The sequence below is a fragment of the Prinia subflava genome, chromosome 5 (assembly GCF_021018805.1).
Source record: "Prinia subflava isolate CZ2003 ecotype Zambia chromosome 5, Cam_Psub_1.2, whole genome shotgun sequence".
In the NCBI taxonomy this organism is placed as follows: domain Eukaryota; kingdom Metazoa; phylum Chordata; class Aves; order Passeriformes; family Cisticolidae; genus Prinia; species Prinia subflava.
Genome location: NC_086251.1, coordinates 27,124,767 through 27,152,100, shown reverse-complemented (window position 1 = coordinate 27,152,100; position 27,334 = coordinate 27,124,767). Strand labels below are relative to the sequence as shown.

The 27,334-nt window shown below is 40.0% G+C and overlaps 1 protein-coding gene across 2 annotated transcripts; it reads left to right on the top strand.

The window, feature by feature from the left end:
• On the top strand, positions 1-24,566 carry VPS39 (VPS39 subunit of HOPS complex). Of its 2 annotated transcripts, none has more exons than XM_063398603.1 (25): positions 1-256; positions 2,205-2,270; positions 3,500-3,564; positions 4,320-4,362; positions 5,328-5,422; positions 6,649-6,744; positions 7,363-7,455; positions 8,943-9,126; positions 9,649-9,769; positions 10,143-10,263; positions 11,032-11,161; positions 12,357-12,499; positions 13,354-13,497; positions 14,056-14,197; positions 14,459-14,545; positions 16,388-16,461; positions 17,037-17,135; positions 17,382-17,499; positions 17,978-18,106; positions 18,574-18,676; positions 19,667-19,712; positions 20,056-20,205; positions 20,359-20,493; positions 21,038-21,129; positions 22,403-24,566. In XM_063398603.1, exons 1-25 carry the CDS (start codon positions 184-186, stop codon positions 22,476-22,478), a joined length of 2,625 nt encoding a protein of 874 aa, XP_063254673.1. In that variant the 5' UTR covers positions 1-183; the 3' UTR covers positions 22,479-24,566. The 2 variants fall into 2 exon arrangements, with proteins under 2 accessions (XP_063254673.1, XP_063254672.1); XM_063398602.1 differs by having other exon boundaries at positions 6,646-6,744.
• The last annotated feature ends 2,768 nt before the right edge of the window (positions 24,567-27,334 follow it).

Sequence of the window (27,334 nt, the reverse complement as noted above, 5' to 3'; positions counted from 1 at the left end):
CGGGGCGGTGCCGGGTGCGGAAGCGGCGCCGGGCGGGCGCGGGCGCTGCCGGAAGGGGCGGGAGCCGTGGGCGCGGGGGCGCTTCCGTCGGGGCCGTTCCCGTCGGGGCCGTTCCCCGCCCCGCCGGTGCCGCCTCTGCCTGGGCCGGGCGCTGCGGCAGCCGGGGCCGGAGGAGCCGCCGCCATGCACGACGCCTTCGAGCATGTGCCGATCCTGGAGAAGCTGCCGCTGCAGATCGACTGCCTGGCGGCCTGGGGTGAGCTGGAGGGGCCGCGCCGCAGCCCGACCCGCTCCGCTCTCCCGTCCCGGGCGGCGTCCGTGCGGCTGCCGCGCCTCGCCTTGCCCTGCCCGGCCCCGCCCCGCCCTGCCCGGCCCGGTCCTGCCCGGCCCCTGCCGGCGGCACCCTGAGCGGCCACGGCCCTGCCGCCCCCCGGGCCGGGCCGGGCCGGGCATTCCGGGGCGCGGGAGCCTCTCCCCGGGTCCCGGCGGTGCCAGCTCCGCTCCCAGGGACGCCGGCGGTCGCGGGCCCCCGGCCCGGCCCTGCCCAGCCCTGCCCGCCCGGCCCTGCCCTGCCCTGCCCTGCCCAGCCCTGCCCTGCCCTGCCCAGCCCTGCCCTGCCCAGCCCTGCCCTGCCCTGCCCTGCCCTGCCCTGCCCTGCCCTGCCCTGCCCTGCCCAGCCCTGCCCTGCCCTGCCCTGCCCAGCCCTGCCCTGCCCTGCCCTGCCCAGCCCTGCCCTGCCCAGCCCTGCCCTGCCCTGCCCTGCCCTGCCCGCTCGGCCCTGGCTGTGGGGGAGGCTGCCAGGACTCCCGGGGCTTTAACCCTGGGCTGCCGACTTTCTTGCTAAAAAAGCATTCCTTGTGTTTCGACTTAAACTTAATTTGGAGGGCCGGTGGTCTGTTGAAGGCTTAGATTTTGAATATGTTTGTACGTGTTAGTGATACATAATTGTGGGTTATATTTTTGGGCATACTCGAGAGTCAAGATTTTGGTCAGGTGACTGCACCAGCTCTCCTAATGATTAGGCCTGATAAGGCTTTTCAAAGCTGTGAGCAGCTGCCACCAGATGTGCTACCATCATGCAAAATCAGCAATTCAAAAAGCTCCACACACTGTGGAATTGTGACCCAGATTAATTGTTTTAAGAAATTATTTTAAGAATTATATCCTAAATGATAATGCTCTGTTATACATGGATTGTTTATGATGGAGTTATGTACTGGAGAGAATGTGAAGCTACTTTATTCCTTCATTGCAACTTTTATCTTTTTCTCTCTTTGAAAGCATTTATTTTGCTGAACTAGGAAAAAAAGCCTGGACGTACAGACTTACAGCAGTATGGTTTTGTAGAAAAGATATGTAACTCTGTCTCCACAATATTTCTACCAAGAAGAAAGGTCTTGCAGGAAATAAGATTTTATTAAAATGCAAATTTCTTTAGTGATGACTAGATCTAGAAGGAAATATTCATCTCGGCTGCTTTCCTATGATACTCAGTGAGAAAGAAATTCAGTCATATTTAACAAGCCTGTAAATATTCTGTGCTTTTTGTATGGTGTAAATGCTGTAAAGAGCAAGAGTCTGAAACTATGCCCCAGAGTTTGTATATAAAGGCGCTGGTTTTTTAAATCTCAAATTATTCTTGTTGTCCAACCAATCCAAATGTCACCTAAGCAATGCTGCCACTGTCCTTCCAAACATAGCTGACTATTTCAGAAACATTTTAAAAATCTGACTTAAAAAAACTAACAGTCAAACCCACATAAACTTGTTTTGCTTTCTGACAGTACTTCCCATTGTGTAGCACTGTTCCTCTCTGAGAGATTATAATGTCTGAAGAATAGTTTATTGCCTCTTTTGATTGCACACAAGATACAAGGGTTTGCCTCTTTACTTTTGTATGAACTAGTGGAATGTGATGGCCAGGCTGTCTGTTCTGTTTTACTGCATGATCTTTGGCTATCCTCTCCTGAGAGTTAAAGTTACTTCTGTGCACTTCCACTGGAGACATGATAGGAGACCTGTGTAGTCACTCCAGAAAGTCCTTTTCGGTGTTTGAAGCAAGTTTCCAAGGGTTCTGATAAATCTAACATTGCCCCATTATAGGCACTGTGAAGAAAATTAACTCTACCCCAGCCAAAACCAGCACAGCTGTGAAGGGCAGTATTTGTTGAACTAATTCGACTCTTTTTCTCCTGTCTTTGTAGAGGAATGGCTCCTTGTTGGTACCAAACAAGGGCATCTTCTACTTTACAGGATCAAGAAAGATGTAGGTAAGTTGATTTTAAGAATGGCCCAAAAATGTTGTTATTTTTCTTTCCTGCACTTTCAGAGGCTGTAGTCATTTTAACACAAGTGTGATTAATTGCTGATTTTTTCCTGTACAGAATCTCATGTATGTAAAGTATGTTTTATTTCAGGTTTCTCTGTGTTTAAATTTAACGTAATTTAAATCTGTTATATTTATGAATATGGTACAAATATGTGTAAAAGCAGTGTGCAAGTTGCCAGAGTTTTGATGTTGTCATCTTTTAATGACAGACTGGATTAGTGAGAGAGCAGATACTCAGTGGATCCATGAGCATCATGGATGGGGAAGAGAGATAAGTAATAACTAGTGTTGTCAGGTATTTACTCTTTCCCTGCCTCTTTGACAGTCTTAAGTACTGATAGTCTATTCTAGGAATGCCACAAATAGAACTATTCTATTTTTGGTTTAGTTAAAATCAATTTTCACCGAAGAGGTTTGTATTTCACATGACCTGCTATTATCTAGAAACTGATGTTATTGAAAGCAGTAATATTTTGTAGCATGGCAGAGGACAGTAAACACCAAGGGTAAGTTTCCAAGTTCATCAGCTCTTGGAAAGATACTAATTTGTAGCTAATTGGATTCTAGAGACTGAATTCAGCTTGATTTTTCTGAAACTTGTAGGTTATCTGTCCAATTGGAACATGCTAGTCTTGAGTTGCTAGTGTCTTATCTCACATGGTAAATTTCTCCCCCTTTTTTGCATCAATGCCAGGAGAGGTTATGTCATCAGAAAGTGTCTGTAAGTCTTTCTCCCTAAAACTCCTTTTAAACCTTTGTGCTGTAGTGTTTATTCCTTGTCTATTTTGCAATGATGTGCACCCTAGCAATTTAAGTTGCTGATATTTGATTAGTGTGGATAATATCTTTATGGGTATCTTTGTATCTCTGGGTCTCAAATTACTGGAATATATGATGCTTGTCATGTAAAACTTGGGCAAGGCAGAAATGTAACTACTGCTGAGGCCCTCAGCTGGGTACAGGAAGTGTAATTTACATTTTCATGACTGTGCAGAAGACCCTCTGATGTATTTAGTTGTGGTAAAAGTTAGCACGGATATGTTAGAGTGTCATTCTTCCAGTGTTAAGTGTCCAAGTTTGCTTTCATAATTATTTGTAATTTACTTCATGTAAAATATACACAGTCATGAGCAGCTTCAGTTCACATACCCTCTTCAATCTCTCTGATAGGTTGCAATAGATTTGAAGTGACGCTAGAGAAATCCAACAAGAACTTCTCAAAGAAGATTCAACAGGTAGGAAATACCATCTTCTTGATGTGGAGACAGTTTTCAGCCAATAAATGAAATATCAAATGTACATCTGCAATCTCTGCTGTGCTTAACAAAAAGAAATTCCCAAAGCTGTAGATTTTCTGAGCGGTGTCATAGCCAGATGTTTTGCCCACTTCTCCCTTAACAGGAATAAGCTTGGTTTGATTGCTAAAGCAGAAGTCAAGGAATTGGAACTTGCAGGGGTTTTTTTGGCTTTTGTTAGCAGTAGGTCCTCAGTTTTTGAGAATATTTGTAAAAATGATGGTAATACATCAACAGACAGTAATATATTATTTGACTCTCAGATGATATCCTATGGGAATGTGAATATAATTCCACTTACTTAAAATGTAGAAGTAAAGTAACTGCCAGTCTTGCTGCCTTTTTTTTTTTTTTTGAGAATTTCACTCAATGATTATATTGATTCCAGCAAAAACACCTTAAAGGTTATGGATCCTCTTTCAGTATGCAACACTCTATGTGTGCTTTAGAAGTATTTTTTTACTAGTAGCATACCAATGTTAGTTTTTTCTACCAGCTTAGGTTGCAAATGCTATGTGCCAGCTTGTGAAAAGTGAGTGTAACTGAAAAGAGTTGCAATAGCTGAAGGAAGGTTGCACATGGAAAACTGCCTTGCTGTTCTCAAGATTTTGAGATTTTCTTAGACTATCTCTAATCAAGCCTTGTTCAGAGTTTTAGTTTATGAATGGAGTCACTAACAGCATTCTCCCTTTCAGATCCACGTTGTTTCTCAATTTAAAATTTTGGTCAGTCTATTAGGTAAGTGAAGAAAAGTGCTTTAAGATTTAATGAGCTCTTCTGGATGTCTGAAGACACACCTTTCCACACACCTGCACTGTAGTCTGGTTGTTGAGAAGTCATTGTGTAGAACTTAGCTTTGCATTTGCTGCAATAAGCAGCACAGATTGAGGAGCAGCTTTGCCAGCTTGGAGAGCAAAGCGTTAATGCTGACTTGTGATTAGGAATGAAGAAGTACAGGCATGCTTTAAAGTGTCTGTGTAAAATGCAGTTTGTGTAGGCACCTGTATGTGCATGCACGTGTATGTGTGCACTGTAGTATAGGAACTAAAACTTCTGACCAAATCTGCTTGATGTATCAAACTCACTGGTGGTGTCTTACCAAATTCATTTTACATGCAGATATGATCTTTTACTGTCTTGTGGAAGTTTTACGTTTGCTTGGCTCTGGCTAACTTTCTTTTACTTACGATATTCTAATGGGTTTTTTTGCCTGTGTTACTCCTCCCTTCTTTATGACCTCCAAGTCCCACCTCTTCCAGCTCCAGCATGTGTAGATCTCTGCTGCTTGCATCCTCGTGCATACAAAAACTCGACCATAGTACCCTATATTTTCAGCTGTTCACTTTCCACTGAGTTCGGGAGCCAGTTCAAAATGGTCTTTGTTCATGCAATCTTCCATCTTGAACTTGCTCTGTTCTGGCCTACCTGCTGTCCCTTCCACTCTGCCTTCCCCTGCTTGGTTAGCACATGTTCTCAGTACCTTCCTATAGTTTTACCAGTGCTGGTGTCAGTCTTCTTTTCTGCATTTATTATATTTGTATGTGCCTTAGCATTTTTCAGTTTTTGGGAAAACACTTCTTTTCCTTTTTTGCAGCTCTTAGTTTTACAAGTTCTTTTTATATAAACATAAAATACAGTAACTTGTTTGAATTAGCAATGACTCTACCTGTATTAAATAATAATTGGAATTTTGTTTAAAACAGAAAATAACATTTACGTCCATGACCTGTTGACATTTCAACAAATCACCACAATTTCAAAGGCAAAAGGTGCATCTCTCTTCACTTGTGATCTCCAGGTAAGGGGAGGAATGCAGCTGCACAGATGTCCTTTCTGTTTGTAATAAGTATTCCTTTTTCATCTTGCTGTGGAGAATAGGTTTGTTATTTTGTGTTCGATGAAAATTTCTTGGGTACTAGTGCTTTTTAAAATTAATACCTACTGCATTTGCTTAAGGCAACAGTTTTTAATTATTTTTCTTACTCTGCTTCACAAGGTATTTTCCTGTGCCTGTTGTGATTGTAGCTTTTGATACAGAACTTTTGATACAAGACTTCAAAGCATTTTTTCCTATACTAACTTTGACTCTTCTTTTTCAATAGGTCCCCCAAATACAAAAGCCATTTCCTTTCCTTGCATTGCCAATGTACTAGCTCATTGTGGTTTCCTTCTGCAAGCAATTCTGTCTCTGGGGTTTTTTTACATTTTTGTTTCTCTTACTGGCCCAAGGAGTCCTAGAGCAGTTCTGGTAGATTCCAGCCCTAAAATGGTTCTGTAGGGTGTAGCAGTTCTCTGTTCCTATGATCTGGTTCATTAAGTGACTCATTTCTATTCAAGTGAGTTTCTCAGCCTGCCCATGTTGTTCAGACACCTTTTTGATAATCAGAAGAGATGGTTTAGTGCTCTTCATCATTTTTTATCTTTTTGCCCCATGAGTGCTTAATGTTAAGTATTTTCTAGGAAGTGCTTGGGGTTTTCTAGACATGAAAACTAATGTCTTTCAAAGCACCTTTACATCTGGTCATTGCAAGGTGGTTTTTGTTTGTGTGTCCAGGCACTTAGCTTTCCTAGTATTTCTTGTCAAGAAACCTTTCCAATAGGTTAGACTATTAATTTATGAATGGGTTTATCTGTTAGTATAACACATTCTTTGTGTTATTCCATTTCCTCACCTCTCCTATACTGCACAGAGTTCCAGCTATTTATCCTAGTTTCAGGGTTGGACTGATAGCTCTCTACTTATCTTGTTTGTGTGTGTGTATGCCTTTGGTGCTTTTTTATTTTCTTGGACTTCCTTGATGTCACAGTCCCTGTCAAAGTTCATTTTTAAGTATCCTGCCACTTCCCCCATCTCCTTCCTCCCCCTCCCATGCTTCCCTTTTTAGGGAATGCCCTTCTGGCATGCTGAACACAGCTGCTCTTCAGTGGACAGCTCTGCTTCTAGCAGAGGCTTCTTTTGTCCTAGTCTTACCTTCCTTGCCGCTGTGAGTGCCTGTGAGTTAGGCGTGTCTGTTTTCCCAGCAGTCAGAATCAGGGGAAGAGGTGCTGAGGATGTGTGTGGCGGTGCGTAAGAAGCTGCAGCTGTATTTCTGGAAGGACAGAGAGTTCCATGAGCTGCAGGTGAGTTGTGTTCTCTCTGCAGCCAGGAGGTCTCAGCAGGGAGAGCAATTGCTCCTCACTGCTTGCCGTGTTACTGTCCCTGTTACTCAGAGGCACTGCTGACTTTCAAAACAGTGATGGTTGGCTCTGCAGAGATTTAACAATGAAACAGCGAATGGAAGTGAAAATACATGTTTGAAATCACAGTTAATGGCATTAATCAGTGAAATGTATTCCCAAGCATACCTTACAAAAACATTGTGGGAGTGGGTGCACTCCCACTCAAAGTTTTTCAAACATTCCTTTAAGTCAGAAGATAGTTACTGACAAGTGTAGGGAGCTGTAGTTGTGAATACTGGAATGAGAAAAAATTAGCAATTGAAATGGGTAAAGGCTTTTACAGCTACAATGCTCTACTAGAAATTTTTACTAGCAAATTATCAGCTAACTCAGAGCACACCTCTTTACTGTGCATGAGTGTAGCTTTTTGCTGAATACTGCCATTCCTAGAGAAGTAGATATTTGGCACAGGTGGTTGGGAGTAAGGTGTCAACAAGAGAGCAGCCTGTTACACTCTGTGTTGCCAGATTTGACTCTTGCTTTTTGTTCATAACACCCAGTTTAACCCTTTTTCCTCAGGGGGACTTCAGTGTACCTGATGTACCCAAGTCTATGGCCTGGTGTGAAAACTCCATCTGTGTGGGCTTCAAGAGGGACTATTACCTGATACGGGTAAGATGGGGCTGTGTAATAGTGTGTAAGAAGATTTGGGTAGCAGTGGGCACTTTGGAGGCTGCTCCTGTGCTCAGGAACTTAGCTAACAGATTTATTAAAAACAGCATCTGGTACTGCTGCTATATTTGTGGTTTTGGAAAGGGCAGTCTAGGCTTGTCCTTTTAAACTGGTATTTTGTTATTTAGTAAATGATCTTCTGTTTGTTGCTGTTGAGACCAATGTTTGCAGCTCATGCAGAAAAAAGGAATTGGAGAAGATATGTTTTGTTTTGGCAACAGTCTGTGTAAGCTCAGTTTGCATTTTATTTAATGTATTAAGAATTAAGATTAGCTCTAAAAGGACAAAGAGACCAAAAATGATTCATCTGGCGTACAGTGAAGCTTAATCATTCTTTCATTTTTCATTCTCTAGCTGAACCGTAATTGCTTGAAAGCCTCTGAACTTACTGTTAATTTAATATTACAGTTTTCACTTAGGCTTCATTTACAGCTGTAATCCTGCCTTTATAATTGGCTTCTGCAGGTATGATAGGAAAATAAGATGAGGATAAGGTGCACCACATGTGTACATGTATGTACATGGGAGGCAACACTGATCTACAGCCAAAAGGAAAACTCACATAACTTTTACAGTCACCTCAGACTGCTGCTGCTCACCAAAGAAGGGCTGCCTTCCTGCAGGGCTCTCCCAGATGTTGATTCCTGCCATTCTAGTGACAGGAGTAGTTATACAGCTGCTCAAGCAACCCGGGTGGAGACCAACTGTGCAAGTGTTTACTGTGGACTGGCTCTGGTGCTTGACTAACCTGTCCTTGAATAGCTTCATTTCACTAAATAGGCAGGAAAAGTACACATGTTTTTATGGAGTTGTTTTCTGGTGGCTAGCTGTTGATTTATAAAATGCTTGACCTGTAATGCAAGGTAGGCAGCAGGAATGTGTGGCTGGAGTTGCAGAAGTATTCTCTGTTTTGGTTGTTATATCAGCTCATGAAGCAGCAATTTTTTTGTGTGAGTTCAGTTCCCACTATAGCATGTGGCCAAAATAATGAGTGGTTGGGGCAGGGGAAATGGCTAGGCAGGATTCTAGGCTTTTAGTTAGGGTTTTTTAATGTGGCAGTGCTCACTTATGCCAGAATAAAACAGTGTAAAAAGTTTTGGCCTAAATGAAGTGTTTTGACACTTCAGCTGATTTTGCTGCTGTGCTATTCTGCATTTTATAAACTGCTGTGAATGATGTGTTCAGCTACTATATCATCTCAGACATAAAAGTAGTATTTTTTTATTTCAGAATGATGTGTAAGCAGGATAAATTATGATATGCAGAATCTTTTATTGGTTCTCTTTAAATTGCAACTTGTCCTGTTAGTGATTAGCCTGGGCTGCAAAATCACTCTATGGGCTTTTGCTTTAGTCTTATGCAGCTTTGAAGAAAAGGTTATTTTGCAAAACACCTTTTTTTTATTATTATGTTCTTTGTTATCCTAGGTGGATGGAAAAGGATCTATCAAAGAACTGTTTCCCACAGGGAAGCAGCTGGAACCATTGGTAGCTCCTGTAGCAGATGGAAAAGTTGCAGTTGGCCAAGATGATCTAACAGTTGTGCTTAATGAAGAAGGGGTCTGTACTCAGAAATGTGCCTTGAATTGGACAGATATTCCTATAGCCATGGGTGAGAAGTAGCAGTTTGTTTTTGGTTTTGTTTAAATTTGCTTTTTTACTCATGTGTATGTGATAAAACGATTATATTTGCAGTATTTTGAAGCTGGCTGGATTTGGAGTGTGACAGTTTCTACAGTATGCTAAGTTGTACTCTGGGGAAGGTTTCGTGTGTTTGTTTTTGCTTCTTAGCCTTCTTTGCTTGTGTTCTGTGGGCCTCTCTCCTCATAAAATAGGTGTATTCTGTAACTTTTATAAAGGGACAGGGTCTGAAATGGAAGGTAGTGTGTTAAAGCACTGTAGTTCTGTGCACCTGAGTGACTCAGAATTTCCTTATGGTGAAGGATGAGCAAAAGGCTTGGTAGTAGTCCTTTAGCAAATTGATGTCAGTGTCAGGCACTGAGTTTTGTTTTGAATATGAAAAAGGTGCACATTTCAAGGGGATGAAAAATTGAAGAGAAGCCTTAAGTCACAGCTTGTTTCAAGGAATGCTTGACAACAATCAGCTGAAATGTTTCACTTTTTTCCTGACTAGAACACCAGCCCCCCTACATCATTGCTGTCCTGCCAAGGTACGTGGAGATCCGCACTTTCGAACCCCGGCTGCTGGTGCAGAGCATCGAGCTGCAGAGACCACGCTTCATCACCTCTGGAGGGTACTGATACAACTGGAGGGTTCTAATGCAACATTATCACTGTCACCAGGCTAGCTAGCTGCATGTAGCACTCCAAAAAAACTGGAGAAGAGCAGCTTTTCTAACTCTCACTTAAGATGTAGCATTGAAGCAATCTGTTGGGTTTTTAATGGAGATTGGTGGAGGCCCTACCTTGAGGATGAAAGGATGGAGTTGAGGGTCTTTAAGAATTTGTGACTCTGGAGATAGCCTTCCTTCTGGTTTGCAGTAATGCTCCAGTTGCTCTTGGATTGATCCATGTTTGTATTATTGGATTGGGTTTCTTTAAATAGTGGTTATTGCTTCTTTCTGAGCACTGAAACTTAATAACTGACATTTTTTGTCTTGTTCACAGCACAAACATTATATATGTGGCAAGTAATCACTTTGTTTGGAGGCTCATTCCAGTGTCCATAGCCACACAGATCCAGCAGCTTCTGCAGGACAAACAGTTTGAGCTGGCTTTGCAGTTGGCAGTAAGTACTCAAAAACTTGAGTTTGCGGGGGATGCAATTGTGCAAAAGTACACGAAAGGATGTTTGCCATCTGCTTAACTGTAATGAGACCACTAATCAGTCACTCACTGTAACTTCCCAACTGTCCACTTTACACAAAGTGTTAAACTCTAGGCTTTTTAACTGAAGTTTTAGTTTTGTGCTGCCTGTAGTCCATATTGATCTATTGTGGTGTAGATTTTGAGAAGTCATCTTATATATGAAAGATTATTTCTCTTAGCTGTTTAACTGGTTACCTTATTTTAGATTTTGAAGTCAGTAGGACTTCAGAGTCTTCCGACTGCTTGTAAGCAATATAGTTTGGAGTTGTGAGTTTTGTCACATGATCATATTTTGGGTAATATTACTCCTGAAACCATAATTGGTTAGAGATACTGATGCAGTATCTTTAATTATACTGTTCTTACTGTGTTAGGGTTTTTGGTTTCTGGAAACTCCCCTTAATTAATTGCATTTTGAAAAAAAAAATTTAAAAAGGCAAATGAGTGAAGAGACATTTGCTGTGACAGAGCAGGTATACAGGTAACCAGAGGTAGCTTCAGATCCTCCAGGTTATCTCAGTGACACAATAAGCATGGACAGGCACCATCCATGTTCACTTTGAGAGATTCTCTCTTTTTTTTCCTCCTCTCTCTAGAGAGATAATGATCCTGTTAATTCTCTAGGGTGTTTCTTTCTCATCTGCGAGGCCTGAGAGTTTTTAATGTTTGTTAATTTGTATGTATGCAGGAAATGAAAGATGATTCTGACAGTGAGAAGCGACAACAAATTCACCACATAAAAAACCTCTTTGCCTTCAACCTTTTCTGTCAGAAGCGTTTTGATGAATCCATGCAAGTTTTTGCCAAGCTTGGTACAGGTAAATGCTCGGGTTGGCATTGAATGACTTAAGTTAGAAGGAATGAAATCAAGCTCACTGGCTATTTTTTAGGGTTTTTTTGTTTGTTTTCTGTTTTGTTTTAGTTTAAAACAGTGCTATCTTGTGCAGATCAGTCCCCTGTGAACAGCCAATAGCCTGGGCAGCTATTTAGTAATGTTTTGGTGGAGCTGGTGATTAATTACTTAATAACTGTTAACACAATTAAGTGCAATTAAATAATTAACTACACTTAGTAAATTAAGTTAAATTAGGAGTTTTCCCTTTTTACAGAATATATTTGTATTCTAGGGTATTTTAAAGCATGCAGAGCATGTGCACAGACCCTTTGAAATTGAATGTTTCAGCAGCTGCTAAAAGCCTACTTGTACCGTGGAATAAAAAAATAAGGAACATCTGTAGATTTGCAAAATCATTGGACTGAGATAAGAATCATTAACCCTTAGTTTAGCCAAGATGCTGAAACTAGGAAACTTTTCTGTGCTTTTGGAAGTCACGGTAGTCTCTGATGCTGTTCTCTGAGTCATACTAGGGCTATTCAAGAATACTTGAAGACTGAACTGTATCATAGAATAGTGCTTAAGACTGAGATTCTTTTTACTGGTGACAGAATTCTCATGTGCATTTAAACCTAGAACTTATTTTCATGACACATACATCATTTTTGCTTTGGAAAACTACAGTGAAAGACAAGGACTGAGAACTCAAAGTATTTTGAGCTTGAATTATAGGATAGTAATTTTGAATTTGCTGAAACTCTGTGAAAACAGTTGTGCATTAGTTACAGATGGTGCTACGGATGGTGCTATTTAGTTCTTGTTTCAAAAGCACAATAAATCTTTTGAAGCATTGCTTGTTTCTAGAAATCCTGTCTTACTGTCAGAGTGGTTAATGCTAGGATTCTGCAAGAAGAGCAGTAAGATTGTAATGATGGCTTGTCCTTGAACTGTGCCGAGTGCTCAGTTTGGAAGTTCCCATGCTTGGATTTCAAAATGGGTTTTACTCTTGCTTCTTTTGTATTACAGCTTCTTTTCTGTAATGAGCAAATGTTTTTTTAGCCTCTGGAACCTTGTGGATGTACAAGTAGACTACAGACTTCTCTGTTAGAAAGATAAGCTTGTTCTAAGTTAGCAAAAATAATATGAATGGTTACTAATACCAGTTATTTTTTGCATAGATCCCACTCATGTGATGGGTCTGTATCCTGACCTCCTGCCCACAGATTACAGGAAGCAGCTGCAGTATCCCAACCCCCTGCCAGGGCTCTCTGGGGCAGAGCTGGAGAAGGCACATTTAGCTCTGATAGACTACCTAACTCAAGTGAGTGCTCCTCTGTCTGGCTGTAGAGCAGGGTTATTCCGTTCTAGCGTGCTTTGTTGGTTAACTTTGATGGGCAGGAAGCAGTATGCCTAGTCCAGCTCTGTCATGCTGGCCTTAATGGACTGTCTTCATGGCTGGAAAGTACAGCAGCAGCTCCTGAGTGAGCAGGGGAAGTGGAACACGTGAGATACCCCACAAATATGTGGAAAATGTCACGTGTGATTGGAAAAAAAATTCCTTATGGATTGAATCTGAATACGAGTCCAGTATTTTATTTCTAGTATCCTTCATAAGAGAACTTGAGCACTTCATCTTTTTGTTTTTGTTCAATGATTATTATTAAGGGCACTCTGTCCAGGAGATAGGTTGAGGGCATGCAGTAACAGGTGGAATGGGAAATAATGGGCATTGTAAGTTCCTGCCTTCTTTATTTTGTTGTAACTGGAACCCGAATTGTTTGGTTGCCATCCTTACTAGAATAAAAGGAAGCTTGTGCCTGAAGGAGGATAGGTTTTATGCCTAGTAGTGCAAAATCTAAATTGTTTTCCAAATGTTTTAAATGTTTCCTGACTTCTCTAAAATGTCTGTTCAGGTTAACAGAATTTCCTTCTGACAATTGTCTCAAGACTCTCGGCATGTTGCAAAACTATAAATATGCAAACCAAATGTATACACCTGAATATAGTTGTAGAGTTTGTGTTGAATAGTTAGTGACAATAAAATTCTTTGGGAAACAATTGATTAAAGCAAGTTACTAAATTGGCTTAATTTGTAGTTGATGGTTTATATATGCTGAGATGAGATGTAGAAATCCATGGACTTCTCCTTTTAAAATTTCATTTGATGTTCTACAGAAAAGGAGTCAGCTAGTGAAGAAGCTAAATGATTCTGATCATCAGTCCAGTACCTCACCCCTCATGGAAGGAACACCCACAATCAAATCCAAAAAGAAGCTGCTACAAATCATTGATACCACCCTGTTAAAGTGTTACCTTCATGTGAGTTTGTCTGACATAGAGGCTTTGCCACATGAACTCTGTTGGATTTTCAGAAGCATTTAAGATGGAGGATAAGGAGCTACTTCAGAAAATCTCACACAACTGACTGTCTTTGATCTAAAAATAATATGTAAAATCTGAGCATTAATTAGTTTCCTTGCTGGTCAGGAAGCAGTTTGAGGGAATGAGGCATATTTGTCTGTTCCTGGTTGCTGCCTGTCAAAAGAAAATGGCTGTGTATTTTGAAGGTCCAATGAATGCTTTTATTGGGTTATACTGTTAAACACAGGAAAGTATGATCTTGTCTGTTACGGTGTTTTTCAAAGACTGACCTCTGTTGTTGAAGGGGAGTTGCTTTGATGTGTTGTTTTCTTTCTGTCCTCAAAATTACGGAAATTAACATGGACCTTACTGTAAGATGTTAAACGGTCATTTCTCATTTTACTTATGCTGTGAGGCCTCCTTCCCCCCCTGCCCCCAGCTCCAGCTTGTGTTTTGTGCTGTACACTTAGAAGGTGCACTTCCAGGGGAGTTTAAGTGCTGCCTTTTTGCTTGCAGACAAACGTAGCCCTGGTGGCACCACTGCTCCGTCTGGAGAACAATCACTGCCACATTGAGGAGAGTGAGCACGTACTAAAGAAAGCACACAAATACAGTGAGCTGATAATACTGTATGAGAAAAAAGGGCTGCATGAGAAAGGTAAGTATAGGGTTGGCAGAGGAGAAGAAGTAGAAGCATGTATTGTTTGTATTGTGTTTTGACTTCAGTGAGCAGGCAGTATTCTGAAGAGGCAGTTTAATTGCTATCTTGTGATTAAATCTGTTCCTGTTAAAAATTGAACTATATGTTCAAAACAAAACTTTGTTTTGTCCTCAGTAGCATAACAGGAAAAATGCACTTTTTTGTGGTTCATGTTGGAACTAGCAGTTGCAAAGGGATTAACTTCTTTTGTTTTGAAAGCATTACAGGTACTGGTGGATCAGTCAAAGAAAGCCAACTCGCCTTTGAAAGGTCATGAGAGGACAGTGCAATATCTGCAGCATTTGGGTGAGTGTGGAAAAGACCAGTATTTTTGTGAGGTTTTTATTCTTGTTTGGCTTAGTGGTTATTCTACTGTTTGGCAGCTTTCTGGAGGCTATCAAGCTGAAAGGGTACCCTTGTTATCTTGTTTGGTTTCTTGCATAATGCAGCCTTCAAGTACTAGCTCAAGAGATTCAAGTTTTTTCAAAACTTAAATATCTTATTGGAAAATACTCCTTATTTCTGATTAAAATATCCACTGGGAGAAAATGGGCCACAGTAATTTGAATTTTCTTCCAGTGATGAGTTATCATTCTGAGTGAAGGAGCAAATCTTCTTTAGTCAACTCTTTTCTGTCAATTTTTGGGCATTTAATGAAATATTCTTAGGTAGTTCTCAAGTAATTACAAATTCCTCCAGGATTGTAGCTCTGGTCTTTTAAGTCATCAAGTATGTATTACTGATGGGTATTTGATACTTGCCTTGTGTCAATAGAATAATCACTTGTTTATTGCATCAAAGGAAATATTAACTGTGTGATGTTTAAATTAAGAACCTGTTGCTGAGGAAGTTCAGAAAGTCCCTGCCTGTGGCCTGTGTGAATCCCCATGCAGATGAATGTTATGTGCTGAGGGAGCCAGTTGTTCTGTTCCGTGGTGCAGTGTGGTGTTTACCTTTTAGTATGCTGATCAATAAGCTTTGGTAGTTATTTAGTGAGCTTCTCATCTCCTCCTGACATTTTCACAATTTTGAGTAGGTTTTAACTTAATGTTTGATTTGCTTGGGATTTCAGCAAAGGCAGCTTGATCAGTGTTTTGGCAGGGAGCTGTTCTAATTCATGTCACACTTCTTTATTAGGAGTTAGACTCTCTGTTTTACATGAGAACTTAATTCCATGACTTATCCTGTCTTTTTTAAAAATTTTCTCTTTGAGGCTAGCATGCCCTGAGAATTCAGAAAGTCAGTAGAGTTCAGCGAAATTCAGACCCACAACTTTATTGCCATTTGGCAAGTCACACTTTTGTTACTGAAACTCTGAGATTGGCTCTTCTGGGAACAGAAGAGTTCGATTCAAGTTTCAATTGTTTTACTTCACAGTGCACATCATCTGCATCTTTTTTTTATTTTTTAAATTCTGCTAATATGAAGATGCTTCTTGTTTTAAATATTGTGGGATGGAAAAAAGCAAACAATGCCTTTTTATAGAATTGCTTTAAGTTTCTGTTTCTTGTATAATTGTATTATGTTGTTTGGGCGGTGAATGCCTCAATGCAGGAGGGTGAGGGGAGAGTCATGTTTTTCTAACATGTTTTATTAGTATTGTGAACCAAATTGTCCAAACTATAGTGTTCTTTTTAAAGGGGCAAGTCCTACATTCTGCTAAAAGCTGAGAAGCTGTTACCTGTCATGTAGTTTCTGTGCCAGTCACTTCAGTACTATGATGCTTTACTAGTTGTTATAAAGTATTTGACCATTTGTTGTAGAAGTCATTAGACTGACAGGCTGGAAATGGACTGAAGGAAGTTACACAAGTGAAAAGTTCATTGCCTCTGTACCCTAACAAAGACAAGTTGAAGGGGAAGACTTTTGGAATATGATTAAGGCAACCAATCTTGGTTTTGGGCTGAATTCTTTACCGAATTCTTTACATTTGGTGACACTTAGTTTTTGAGTTAATACCTGTTTCTGTTTGAAATCATGTTTATGAAGCAATGAAATTGTGGCTTTGGAATGGTGTGCTTGGCTTGAGCAACAACTGGATTCTTCATGTAAATTAAGCTTTGCTGGCTTTGAAGGTATCTGCTTGTGTTGTGAATAGATGGATATTTAGGATTTTAACATTGGGCACTGCTGCTTTTTGTATTCCAGGCACAGAGAACTTGCACTTGGTGTTTTCCTACTCTGTCTGGGTGCTAAGAGATTTTCCTGAAGATGGACTGAAGGTAAGTGTGGTTGAAAGAGGTACCTTGTTGTTGACATTCTTAGTGCAGCATATGGAATTGGGATAACTCATTGTAAGAAGCTAATTAATGCTAATTCCAGTTAAATACATAGTTTGTATTTTCTGTATTCAGTACTGTGCTAATGTTAGCAGTAGATAAAGCAGGTCAATCTTTCACTTTTTCATATGCTTTTCCATTCTTGGAACACCTTATATTATAATAAATAGCTAGGAACCTTTGATACAACATTTCATGTTATTGATGCCACACTTTTGCACAAGAGCCTAATTGAGTATTTAAATGTCAAATGTTGATCTGCCTATAAAATTGATTCCCTGTATTTAGGAGGTGTTGGGCTGTGTAAGAGAAGAGTGTTCACTAGTGGGGATGTTTGTGAATCTTTTCAGATGTAAAATAACTTCTCAGTGCCTGAATAAGCTGCTCCGATTTTTTTATACTTCTTGTGCTTATTCTTTGGACACATGATGATTTGCTGGGCTTCAGAGCCTCACAGAAAAATATACTGTGGCACTTGAAAGAAAAATCACCAATCTGAATAAAATTTTATTTAACAGATATTTACAGAAGACCTCCCTGAAGTGGAAGCTTTGCCACGAGACAAAGTGCTCAGTTTCTTGATAGAAAATTTTAAAAGCTTGACTATTCCTTACCTGGTAAGAACTCAATCTCTACTAGTGCATTTTACCTTAGGTACAAAATGTTACATGTGAGATGTAGGCTTAGGAGTTGGAGCCTGATGCTGTCTCACAGAGTGCTAACTGCCATAAGTTGTGCAAAGAAAACACACTTAAAATACATGAAATCTTGAAGTCAAGCTTGGTAAAGGCAAGCGTGGAATTGTTGCTTATAAAGAATTACTTTCAGATGATGTGTACAGCTGAGCCTTTATGTATTTACAGGAACACATCATTCATGTCTGGGAGGAAACCGGTGCAGACTTTCACAACTGTCTGATCCAGCTGTACTGTGAGAAAGTGCAGGGCTTAATGAAAGAATACCTCAGTTCCTTCCCTGCAGGTCTGTTTACCTTTTTTGGTGGGAGGGCCAGGGGTGTGGGACAGCACAGGGGAGCCTTCATATTCCATATTGTTGTAAGCCTTCCCTTTTGACATCCAGCATAAGATACCTAAGTGATGGAGGGAACTGCAAAACAGAAGTTGTGGGTTTGTAGGGTAGTCTAGTTTATTCCCTCTCAAGAAATCTTAAGGGATCAAGCAACACTTTGTTCATAATTAAGTGGAATGGCAGCTACTGCTCCCTGATTTCTGCATGTTAAAGGTAGGGAAGGGTTTTGAATAACTTGAGTATTGCTTTAACCAACCACTTGATGTTGAAGTTAAGGAGTTGAAGTTAATTTGGCAGGCACATGAGTGTCCCAACCCATTTAACAGTTCTTTCACCATCTAGTTCCTCTTCATAATGATTTATTTATCTTCTTCTGTGTACTAGTGTGATGAAATAGTTGTAATAATTTAGCTTGTTTTCTTTCATATAGATAGAGCTCCGGTGCCTGCTGGGGAGGAAGGAGGAGACTTGGGGGATTACCGGAAAAAGCTGCTTCTTTTTCTGGAGAAGTCTAGCTGGTATGAACCCAGTCGACTTATTAGTGACTTCCCCTTTGATGGTGAGTTCTGTTTCCATAGGTTAATTAAACCCTGCCTTATTCCATTGTACAGCAAAACTTCCTCACTTACCATAGAATCATGGTAACTAGAAATATAGAAGATGACTCCATCTCTAGTTGCAGGCTACTAGTGTGTGTGCTAACTCTGCTTTTGCTGGCACAGTTGTGTTTACCAGTTTCTGCAGGATTCCTGTACTGTTGTCCTAAGACCTTGTGGCATCTCCCAGCTATTTAGCCTAAGCTTTTGATGAGCGTGAATTACTCAATGGATCTGAAGGCTGTTGTTTCTTAAGGTTACTTATGAATTCATAAAAAGTTTCTGAGATTAGTGTGAAATATAGACTTACAGTGTCAGTGTAATTTAAACTGTAGCCAGAGCACAGATTAATAATTGCTTCAGTTAGTCTGGTCACTAATTTTATAATTTGTCTGTGTAGCTATGATTTAATCCTTCATGCTATCACTAGGTCTCCTAGAGGAACGTGCTCTGCTCTTGGGTCGTATGGGGAAGCATGAGCAAGCTCTGTTTATTTATGTTCATATTTTGAAGGACACCAACATGGCTGAAAAGTAAGGATTTTTTTATTTCTTTTCATTTAGTTTCATTTAGTTTCATTTATTTTGTTTTATTTTATTGCCCTGCATTTTTGCAAGGCTTATTTTGCTGACTGCTGTATGGATAGGATGTGTAATGAAATGTTGCTGTATATAGAGCATGAACACTGTAAGTCTTCAGGATCTTCTGGGTTTTTACATTTTACTGACTTTAAAGCTGTTCTGGGTGTCTGTTTATTACTGATGCTGCTGCTGTCCACTTGAGGTTTGCCTTTTCATGCTCTTCTGTCATTGTGCTTTAGAGCACTATGACCATCATCAATGAGTTACTACTTTCCACCTGTCCTTAGTTTGATCTTGTGTGTTATTTGGCTTCTTTTCTGTTCGGAAAGATGTTCACTAGCCCATGTTAAAAAGAATCCTCTTTAGTAAAGATACAGCATTTTCCTACGTGTTTTGTGCCAGGGAACCTCCTGAGTGAATCAGAAGCACTCAGGTAAAAACAGAATTAGCCAACACTGGCAGCTATATCTGAACACTGGGGCCTGTTCCACATGGTTACTTTTAAAGCTATTTTCAGGAAATGCTTGTTAGAGGGCATTCAGCCCTGGTATGCAGTGTACACTAATGAACAGCTTTTTGTGATTCAGATACACTAATCAGTTGTATCTACACATCGGTTTTTATGCTGCAATGTGTTGATTGGAGATCTCTTCCCCCCACTTTTTCTACACAGCTAAATTAAATTTGACTTCTTCATTGCATCTTTTCAAGTTGATAGGAAGTGGGAGAATTGCACAAAACTTTGCTTCTCTCAGCATTGCGATGCAGAGTAAATGGTATAATTCTCCAGTTTGGTGAATTGATCTCAATCAGATGTACAGTCACCTAACTTGGATGACTTCAGTGGTCAGAGCATTTAAATGTTAATTTCTGTAAACTGATTCTTTGGGTCCTATAACTGTTTCTGTATTTGATTTGATTCTTCTCTGTTGATTCTTCTAGCTACTGCCATAAACACTATGACAGAAACAAAGATGGCAACAAAGATGTAAGTAGTTTCTTGTTCAGTAAGGAAGTAAAAGGCAGTTCATACCTTGTTTGAGATTTGAAACTTCTTGCTCTGTGTAGACTTTTTCAGGGTTTGTGTAGTGTACGGGAACCTAGGTATAATCTCTTGGAATTTAGGAATTACTAGATAATAGTGGTTTGTTTGTTGTTGTTGAGAATGTTACTGTATCATTGGATTTGAGCCTATATTAAGAGCTGTTTAAGTAAGCAGTTCAGAATTTTGGTTGGCATGGGTACAACTAAGTGCCAGTGCTGGGTTTTACCAGCACTGTCAGCTGTGGATACGTGCAGCAGTTTCAGAGCTTCCCTTTGGTGTGCTGCAGGTGTATCTGTCCCTGCTGCGCATGTATCTCTCCCCACCCAGTTTTCATTGCCTGGGACCGATCAAGATGGAGGTGCTGGAGCCTCAAGCCAATCTGCAGGCTGCTCTGCAGGTTTTGGAGCTGCACCACAGCAAACTGGATACCACTAAGGTAAGTCAGACCTGTAAGTACTCTGTGCTGTTGGCAGGAGATTACAGAAGGTACTGGAGTAGGCAAGTGAATGGATTGTTTCAATCTAAGTGTGTCAATTTCTACTCTGTTTTGGTCTCTGTTCCTTTTTAACTTTTTCTAACTTTGTTCCAGGCAATAAACCTACTCCCAGCAAATACACAGATTAGTGAGATTCGCATCTTCTTAGAGAAAGTACTTGAAGAAAATGCTCAGAAGAAAAGATTTAATCAAGTGCTCAAGAATCTTCTCCATGCAGAATTTCTGAGGGTAAGTATCCACCACTTGTTATTTATTGGAATAATATTTTTAAATACATTCAATATTGAAATTTACTGTTTCTTATAGGGGATGGGTGTCCACTAGATGGTGCTGTAATGCACCTGAAATTAAATGAGAACCACGTAGCTTTTTGCAGGAGATGGTGTGTACATTCATTTTAGTTTTGATGAGATGTTTGTCTTTGCTCACTGTGCTGTGGTGTGCACTGCAGAATCATCTCAGACAGCTTGGACTGGATTTCTTTCAAATAAACCAGAGGAAGAAGTTCAGTTGTTGACCTTAACACCCCTTTAGTGGTTGAATGCCTTAAGCTATGGACCAAGGTGAAAGTAAAACCCTGCAATTCATACAGTGTGGGTTTTGGGTGTTCAATACCACCTGCTCTGCTCCACAGACCTGCTTCTTCTGTGCTGCACGGCTTGGTAATGTAGTTACAGCCACTGACAGTTAAATGTTGTCATGGTTTGCAGTTTCATCAGACCAAGGCATGGCATTGCTTTTTGAGCAGCTTGGGTTTTTTATCCTTCTTTAGGTTCAGGAGGAGCGGATCTTGCATCAGCAAGTAAAGTGCATTATTACAGAGGAGAAGGTGTGCACTGTTTGTAAAAAGAAGATAGGTAACAGGTGAGAGAGCTGGGTAAACTGAATCAAATAATTATCTGGTACACTTTAACCAAGAATGTTGGAAAACTGAATGTATATATAGCCAGAGAGAACAGCAGTATGAGGCAGCCATTTGAAGAGTGTTTGAATTACAAATTACATTCATTAGCTGGATAGTTAGGAGGAATACTTTAAAGCTTTGGTCTGCGAATTTGCTGCAAGAGTTTAATCCTCCTTTCAACAAAGGAGCATAAAACCCCATCACAAACTCCCAACATTACAACTCTAGAGGGAATAAAATTGGTCCTCATACTGAATTTTGAAAAATTTAAGAACACTGCCTAAGAACCTGCTACTTAACTAGAACTGAGGAGGATGATATAAAGAATTATAAGCTAAGATACATGTGTAGTTTTCTATATCTCTTTGCTTTATGGCTCCCTGACTGATTTATGTTTTGTAGCCTACATGCAATAGAATGTTTAAAAATAGAACTAATTTGCTTGATGATTTGGATGCCAATGACCTTGAGATGAGTTCAGTTGGTTTGAGCATGGTGCTGATAACACCAGGCTTGTGGGTTCAATCAGTGTACTGGCCATTTACTTAAGAGTTGGACTCTTATCTTTGTAGGTCACTTCCAACCCAGAATATTCCATGTATCTATGAACATTTTTTCTACCGTTCCTAGCAGCTAATTTTGTGTTAATATAGAATGCAAATTTTATTTGCACTTGTTTTTTTTTGTCTTTCAACTGGATGGAAATGCTGCATGTCTTAGTCATTATTTTCTTCTTGATGTGAGCCCTTCTGAGATACCAGTAGCATTAAAAATGATAGGGAAAGATTCTTTTCCAAAAGCATTTTAAAAAAATCAGTCTAAATATTGGTACACATATTAAATTTTTTGCTCTTAACATGCAGCAGCTAGCATCAGAACTGAAATTTGCATATGCAATATTGTTTTGGTTGTCTAGAATTTTTCTAGTGCTATTAAGTTCAGCAAGATTTTGAAGGGCAAGCATGTCCCTCAGTCTTTAACTTGTTACCAGTGACTTCCAAGTACAGTGTGCCTACAGAAATGGAAATAGATTTTAAAAAGCTCCTAACAAACCTCTTAAAAAATCCATAGAATTCTTTTGTCTGTTTTCTCTTTAATATATTCAGGTTATAGTTTAAAAAAGTGTCACTATCCTGAGTCTCTCTCTGATTCTGCCCAATTTGGATGCTCTTGTTTGAATATGGAAAACTGTTTGTCTTGACACCTCATGTTTGTGTTTTGTTCTCTTTACAGTGCATTTGCTCGATACCCTAATGCAATAGTGGTGCATTATTTCTGCTCCAAAGAAGTCAACACACTGGACACCTGACCTTGTCAAGGTCAATAATCCCAACATTCATAGAAATTCTGTATCGATGACTAAAGAAGTTGATGTGTCCGAGATTTTGCGGCTAGTTGCTAGGTTCTCTTACACTGGGTAGAAGTCATTTGTATCTGTGGACTGACTGCACCTACCCAGCAATATTGATTTACTAGAAAATGACTCTAACCATGTTGTTAGAGTGCTGGCAACTACACTGAACCTTCCAGTCCTCAGATGAAGACTAGAAACTGATTTTTGTAGTGAGTTTTGTAATACACTCCAGCCTTGCAAATGAACCGTTAGACAACTGTTGAACATTCACCACAAATCAAGTTTTACAATAAAATGTACTTTCTTAGGGTGGCAATGTTGTGATTTGGCCTTGTATGTAAATATTTATTCAAAAGAAGAAAATTCCCTGAAAGTCTTTGCAGCGGTATCAGCGTTGCATGGAGACCACCAGGGGTTTGTCACAGAGGAGGCTTCTGTGTCTGTTTCTAGACGTAGGAAGTGTAACTTTCATCTCAGTGACAGAAATGGTTTAAGTGCTGGCCAATGGAGTCTTTTGATATTCAGTGTTTTTGCCTGACCTTCTGGTAAATAGTTTCACAGAAGACAGTCAGACAAATGGTAGATACCGCTAAGAAGCTTTTTTTCCCCCTTTTTCTTTTAGTTTGAGAGCTATAAATTGAATTAACTTGTGTGTTGTTTGCACTGACTGTGTTCACTCTTTGTGTGAGTGGAAGCTCGGAGACCATTTGAAGAGGTTCACATCTGCACTCAAAGGAAAAAGCAAAGAACACCCTGTAAGCAATTTCTGGATGGAGTGAACTCTGGTTACTGCTGGAGCTTCTGGACTATGTTTAAGGCTTTTGTATATAAATTCTTTAGTCTCTGGTTCACTTTCCAGTATGGAAGTAAAATCCAGACTGTTTCAACATCTGTGTATTTTAAATACTCTAGAACTCCATTCCACTCAGGCTGGTACTGTTCTTAAATTACTCTTGGGCCAGAAGTCTTAACACAAGAACTAAATTGTACCATACTCACTCTAGACTGTAATATTTTTGTCTAACTTATTTTTTCAAAAACATTAATCAGTAGCAGGTTGGTATGAGGGACAAAATGTTTGTTGCAGAAAGAATCTGTGGAGTGGTAATAAAAAAGTAGCAGTAGCAAATAACCCAACAGAGTGGCTGTTTGACTCCCAACATCTGGGTCTAGCAATACTTATAAATAACTCATTATTTAGTATGGAGCATGACACGTAACTAGAGGATATCACATCTTAAAGAACAAGCTGATGAATAAATCTTGCCTGCCTCAAGTGTAGTTGAACCTTAGTTAACATCACAGGTTTACTTAAATCATGTGAATGTTTCTTAGGAACAGATCTGCTGAGAGATTGAACAGATCTGATAAGAGTCCTAATTCACTTTCATTTGCCAGTGTTAATAGTTTCCCTTGCTAACTGTTTTTGCCTTGTTCATATGTGTTTGTATTTATTGTTAATGCACTCTTCTGGATTTCTTAGTCCAGTGTTTTGCTTGGATGTCTTGGGCAGTATTGCTACTGAAGTCTTTCTGCAGAGGCTGGATAGAGGGAATCTATGGTGTTAATGTTTTTAAATCTGTATTTCTTCTGTTTGAAGAAGAGAGCCTAAAAATACTTACACTAGATTTGCACATTCTGTATAGATCTTTATATACTAGTTCAGGTACGGAGGGAAGATGGTTGGGAGAGTTGTGTTTACAGGTCATGGAGAATGAAGAGAGGGTATTTAAAAAAACCCTGTATTCTTTGTATACAGATATAACAATGCTACTCTGATTTTTACTTCTGTTTAGTACTGGTAGTATGATTTTTATTTACCTTCATTATCTGTACCTTCATTACCAGGATCTTCATTGTGCTCTTACTTACAAGACTAAAGTTGTGCCTCTGTTCATCTCCACTGTATACCTTTACAGAGACGTGGTTTGTGCTGTACTTTTTTTTTTTTGTTGTTGTTGGTTCATATAATGTGCTTTGGGTTTACTAACCATACAGCAGGTTTATCTAAAGCAATATGTTGTAATAAATATCGTGAACCAGTGTGTGTTTCAGTCATTGTGCAGTTAAGTTTCTCTGGGCTGATGTAGATTTTATTTTTTATTTGTATATTATACCTCATTTTCTCCTGAATGCCAGACCCAATGCAGTATATCAGTATCCCTCTTGCTTTAGTATGCGTAAATCAAGTGTGGCCATGTCATCAATTCTCAATGTAGGTTTTTAAATCTACAAGTTTATACATACTTGTGAATGTTCTCAAAATCTTACTAAAACTACTTTGTATTATCTCACTGAATAATTTTTTGCAAGTCTTACACCATTATACGATTAAATATGTACTTACTAGAGAATACTAAAATCACTGACTTTTTTTTTGGGTGGTGATATGCTTTTTTGTGCTGGGGAGGGACGTTGAGGTCTGTGTGACCAAATCAGGAAATGTTTAGATTCACGGGTTTGCACTTGCTTGGGCTGTAGGTCATAGAATAGTCTGGTGTTGGAAGCAGAACACAGATCCTCAGTTTTCCCATTCTGTAGCCATGGGAAGCACCAGCACAGAGGAAGTCTTTTGTCTCCATGTGCACAGAATCACAGAAAGGGTCAAGTTGGGAGGACCCATAGTAGATCATTCAGTGCAAACTCCCTGCTCAGCAGGGGCAGCTCCAGCAGGGCAGCCCCCAGCCTGTGCTGGTGCCTGGGGTTGTTCTTCCCCAGGTGCATTTCCCTGCATTTGCCTTTGTTGGATTTCAGACAGTTCTTCCCTGTCCATCTCTGCAGCCTCTCGAGGTCCTTCTGAAGGGCTGCCCAGCCCTCTGGGTGTCAGGCACTCCTCCCAGCTTTGTGTCATCAGTGAACTTGCTGAGGAGGCATCTGCTCCTTCATCCAAGTCATTGATGAATAGATGGAACAACTGAGTATGTTGGTGTTTCTGGAGAAAACTAAAAAAATCCCCAGCACAAATCAAATCCTATCCTTGACTGCATCCTTTCAAATTTTAATTTCTTCTAGTTACGTACTGCATCTCAGCTCTCCCCCTAGTGCTGCTAATGGGACCAAAAGGGGTCTCTTGTGATATCTACACACATTTTAAATAATATATAATATTGTTGGTGATGATGTAATTTAATGCTTTGTGACAAAAAACCCCCAAAATTGCATGTAGGTATACATCTACCTTTATCCCTGTGCGCATGCTATTCCAAGTAGAAGTAAAATTACCAGGTGGGAGGCTTTCTTTGCTTCATCTTTTGATGCCATTGTGATTGCTTGTTTTCTTAGTCTGCTGGGAAATAACAAAATTAAGTAGTTTCTCTTTGGATAGTAAGTTTGCTGACAACAGTGTTTGTAGGTGGCTAAACACACAGACCCTGCTAATGGGTGATGTGTTGTTAACTGTGAAACCATTCTTAAGGATATGTTCTAAAGAGCTTTCAGTTTTTCTTGAGAGATTCAAGAGCAATTCTGTAAATGTGAGATCGCTGTGCTGAGTGAGATTTCACTGGAAGGGGAGAGAGCATCAGAAGGCAGGTAAGCCAAGTTTATGTGCCATTGGGCACTCAAGACAAAATGGAGACTTTATACACTGCCTGTAATAAACTAAAATAACTGTTTTCTCCATGCTATGGTGCTGTGAGGCCACCTCGATTTTCCTGTAATTTATAGACAAACTAGTAGATTAACAAAAAAAAGCACATTTACGGTTCTACAATCTTTTTGAAGATAAAACCTAATATGATAGTCATAAAATGGTCTGGGTTGAAAGGAACCCTAAAGTTATTCTAGATTCAAACCCCAAGGCTCCAACCTGGTATTGAACACTTCTAGGGATGAGGCATCCACAACTGCTCTGGGCAACCTGTTCCAGTGCCTCACCATCTTCTAAGTAAAAAGATTTTACTAATAGCTAATCTAAGTTACCCTCTTCAAAACCATTCCCCCTTGTCCTATCACTAGCTGATAGTGTAAAAAGTGACTCTTCCACTTTAAAAGCCCACTTTAAATAGTGGAAGGCTGCTATGAGGTCTCCCTGGAGCCTTCTCTTGTCCAGTCTGAGCAGCCTCAGCTCTCAGCCTTTCTCCACAGGAGTGGTGCTGCAGTCCTTCACTGTCAGTGCAGTGGTGAGTAGAAAAGCAAAGAAAGCTTTTTCAGCCCAGTGTCTGCTGTACCATTTAGCAGGACACGAGGGCTTTACAGCAGCTGCTGGCTGTTTCACAATGGTGTCATGTTTGCCTTTTGCCTGTGTGTTGACTCTTCGTTCCATGAATTCACCTAGTGCTGACTTGTGTTTGCAATCAGTGCTTATGCTTTATTATGTCACTGCTTATGCTTTTATTAATTTTCTTAAATTCTAGTCTGGTGACTGACACTAATGACAGGAAATGATTAATGAATGGGACCTTGCTGAGAATGTGTCACATTCTCATGTTTGCATGGAGATAATTGCATGCTGCATTACTGGTTTTTATACATTTTCTGCCACTTTGTCGTAACACTAAAGTTTGGTACTTGGTCTGCATTTCCAGCTTATAAATTTCAGCTCTTTGATAAAAAGCTACAGTAAGACAACTGTCAGCAGCTGCTAATAAGCTAATTGTTTTTAGTACACTATTTCCTTCACTACTTAATTATTTTTTAAGGTGTGATAGACCCTTAAAAAAATCTGTCTCTTGTAAAGTATTTTGAGAACTTTCAGTGGAACAAGTAAGACTGCACTATATGGAAATGAGGAAAGAGGGGAGACTTTTGCAGGCTGCTCAGAGGGGAGATGTGGTGGGGAATTGATATTCCCTGAGGCATCTTATGGCAGA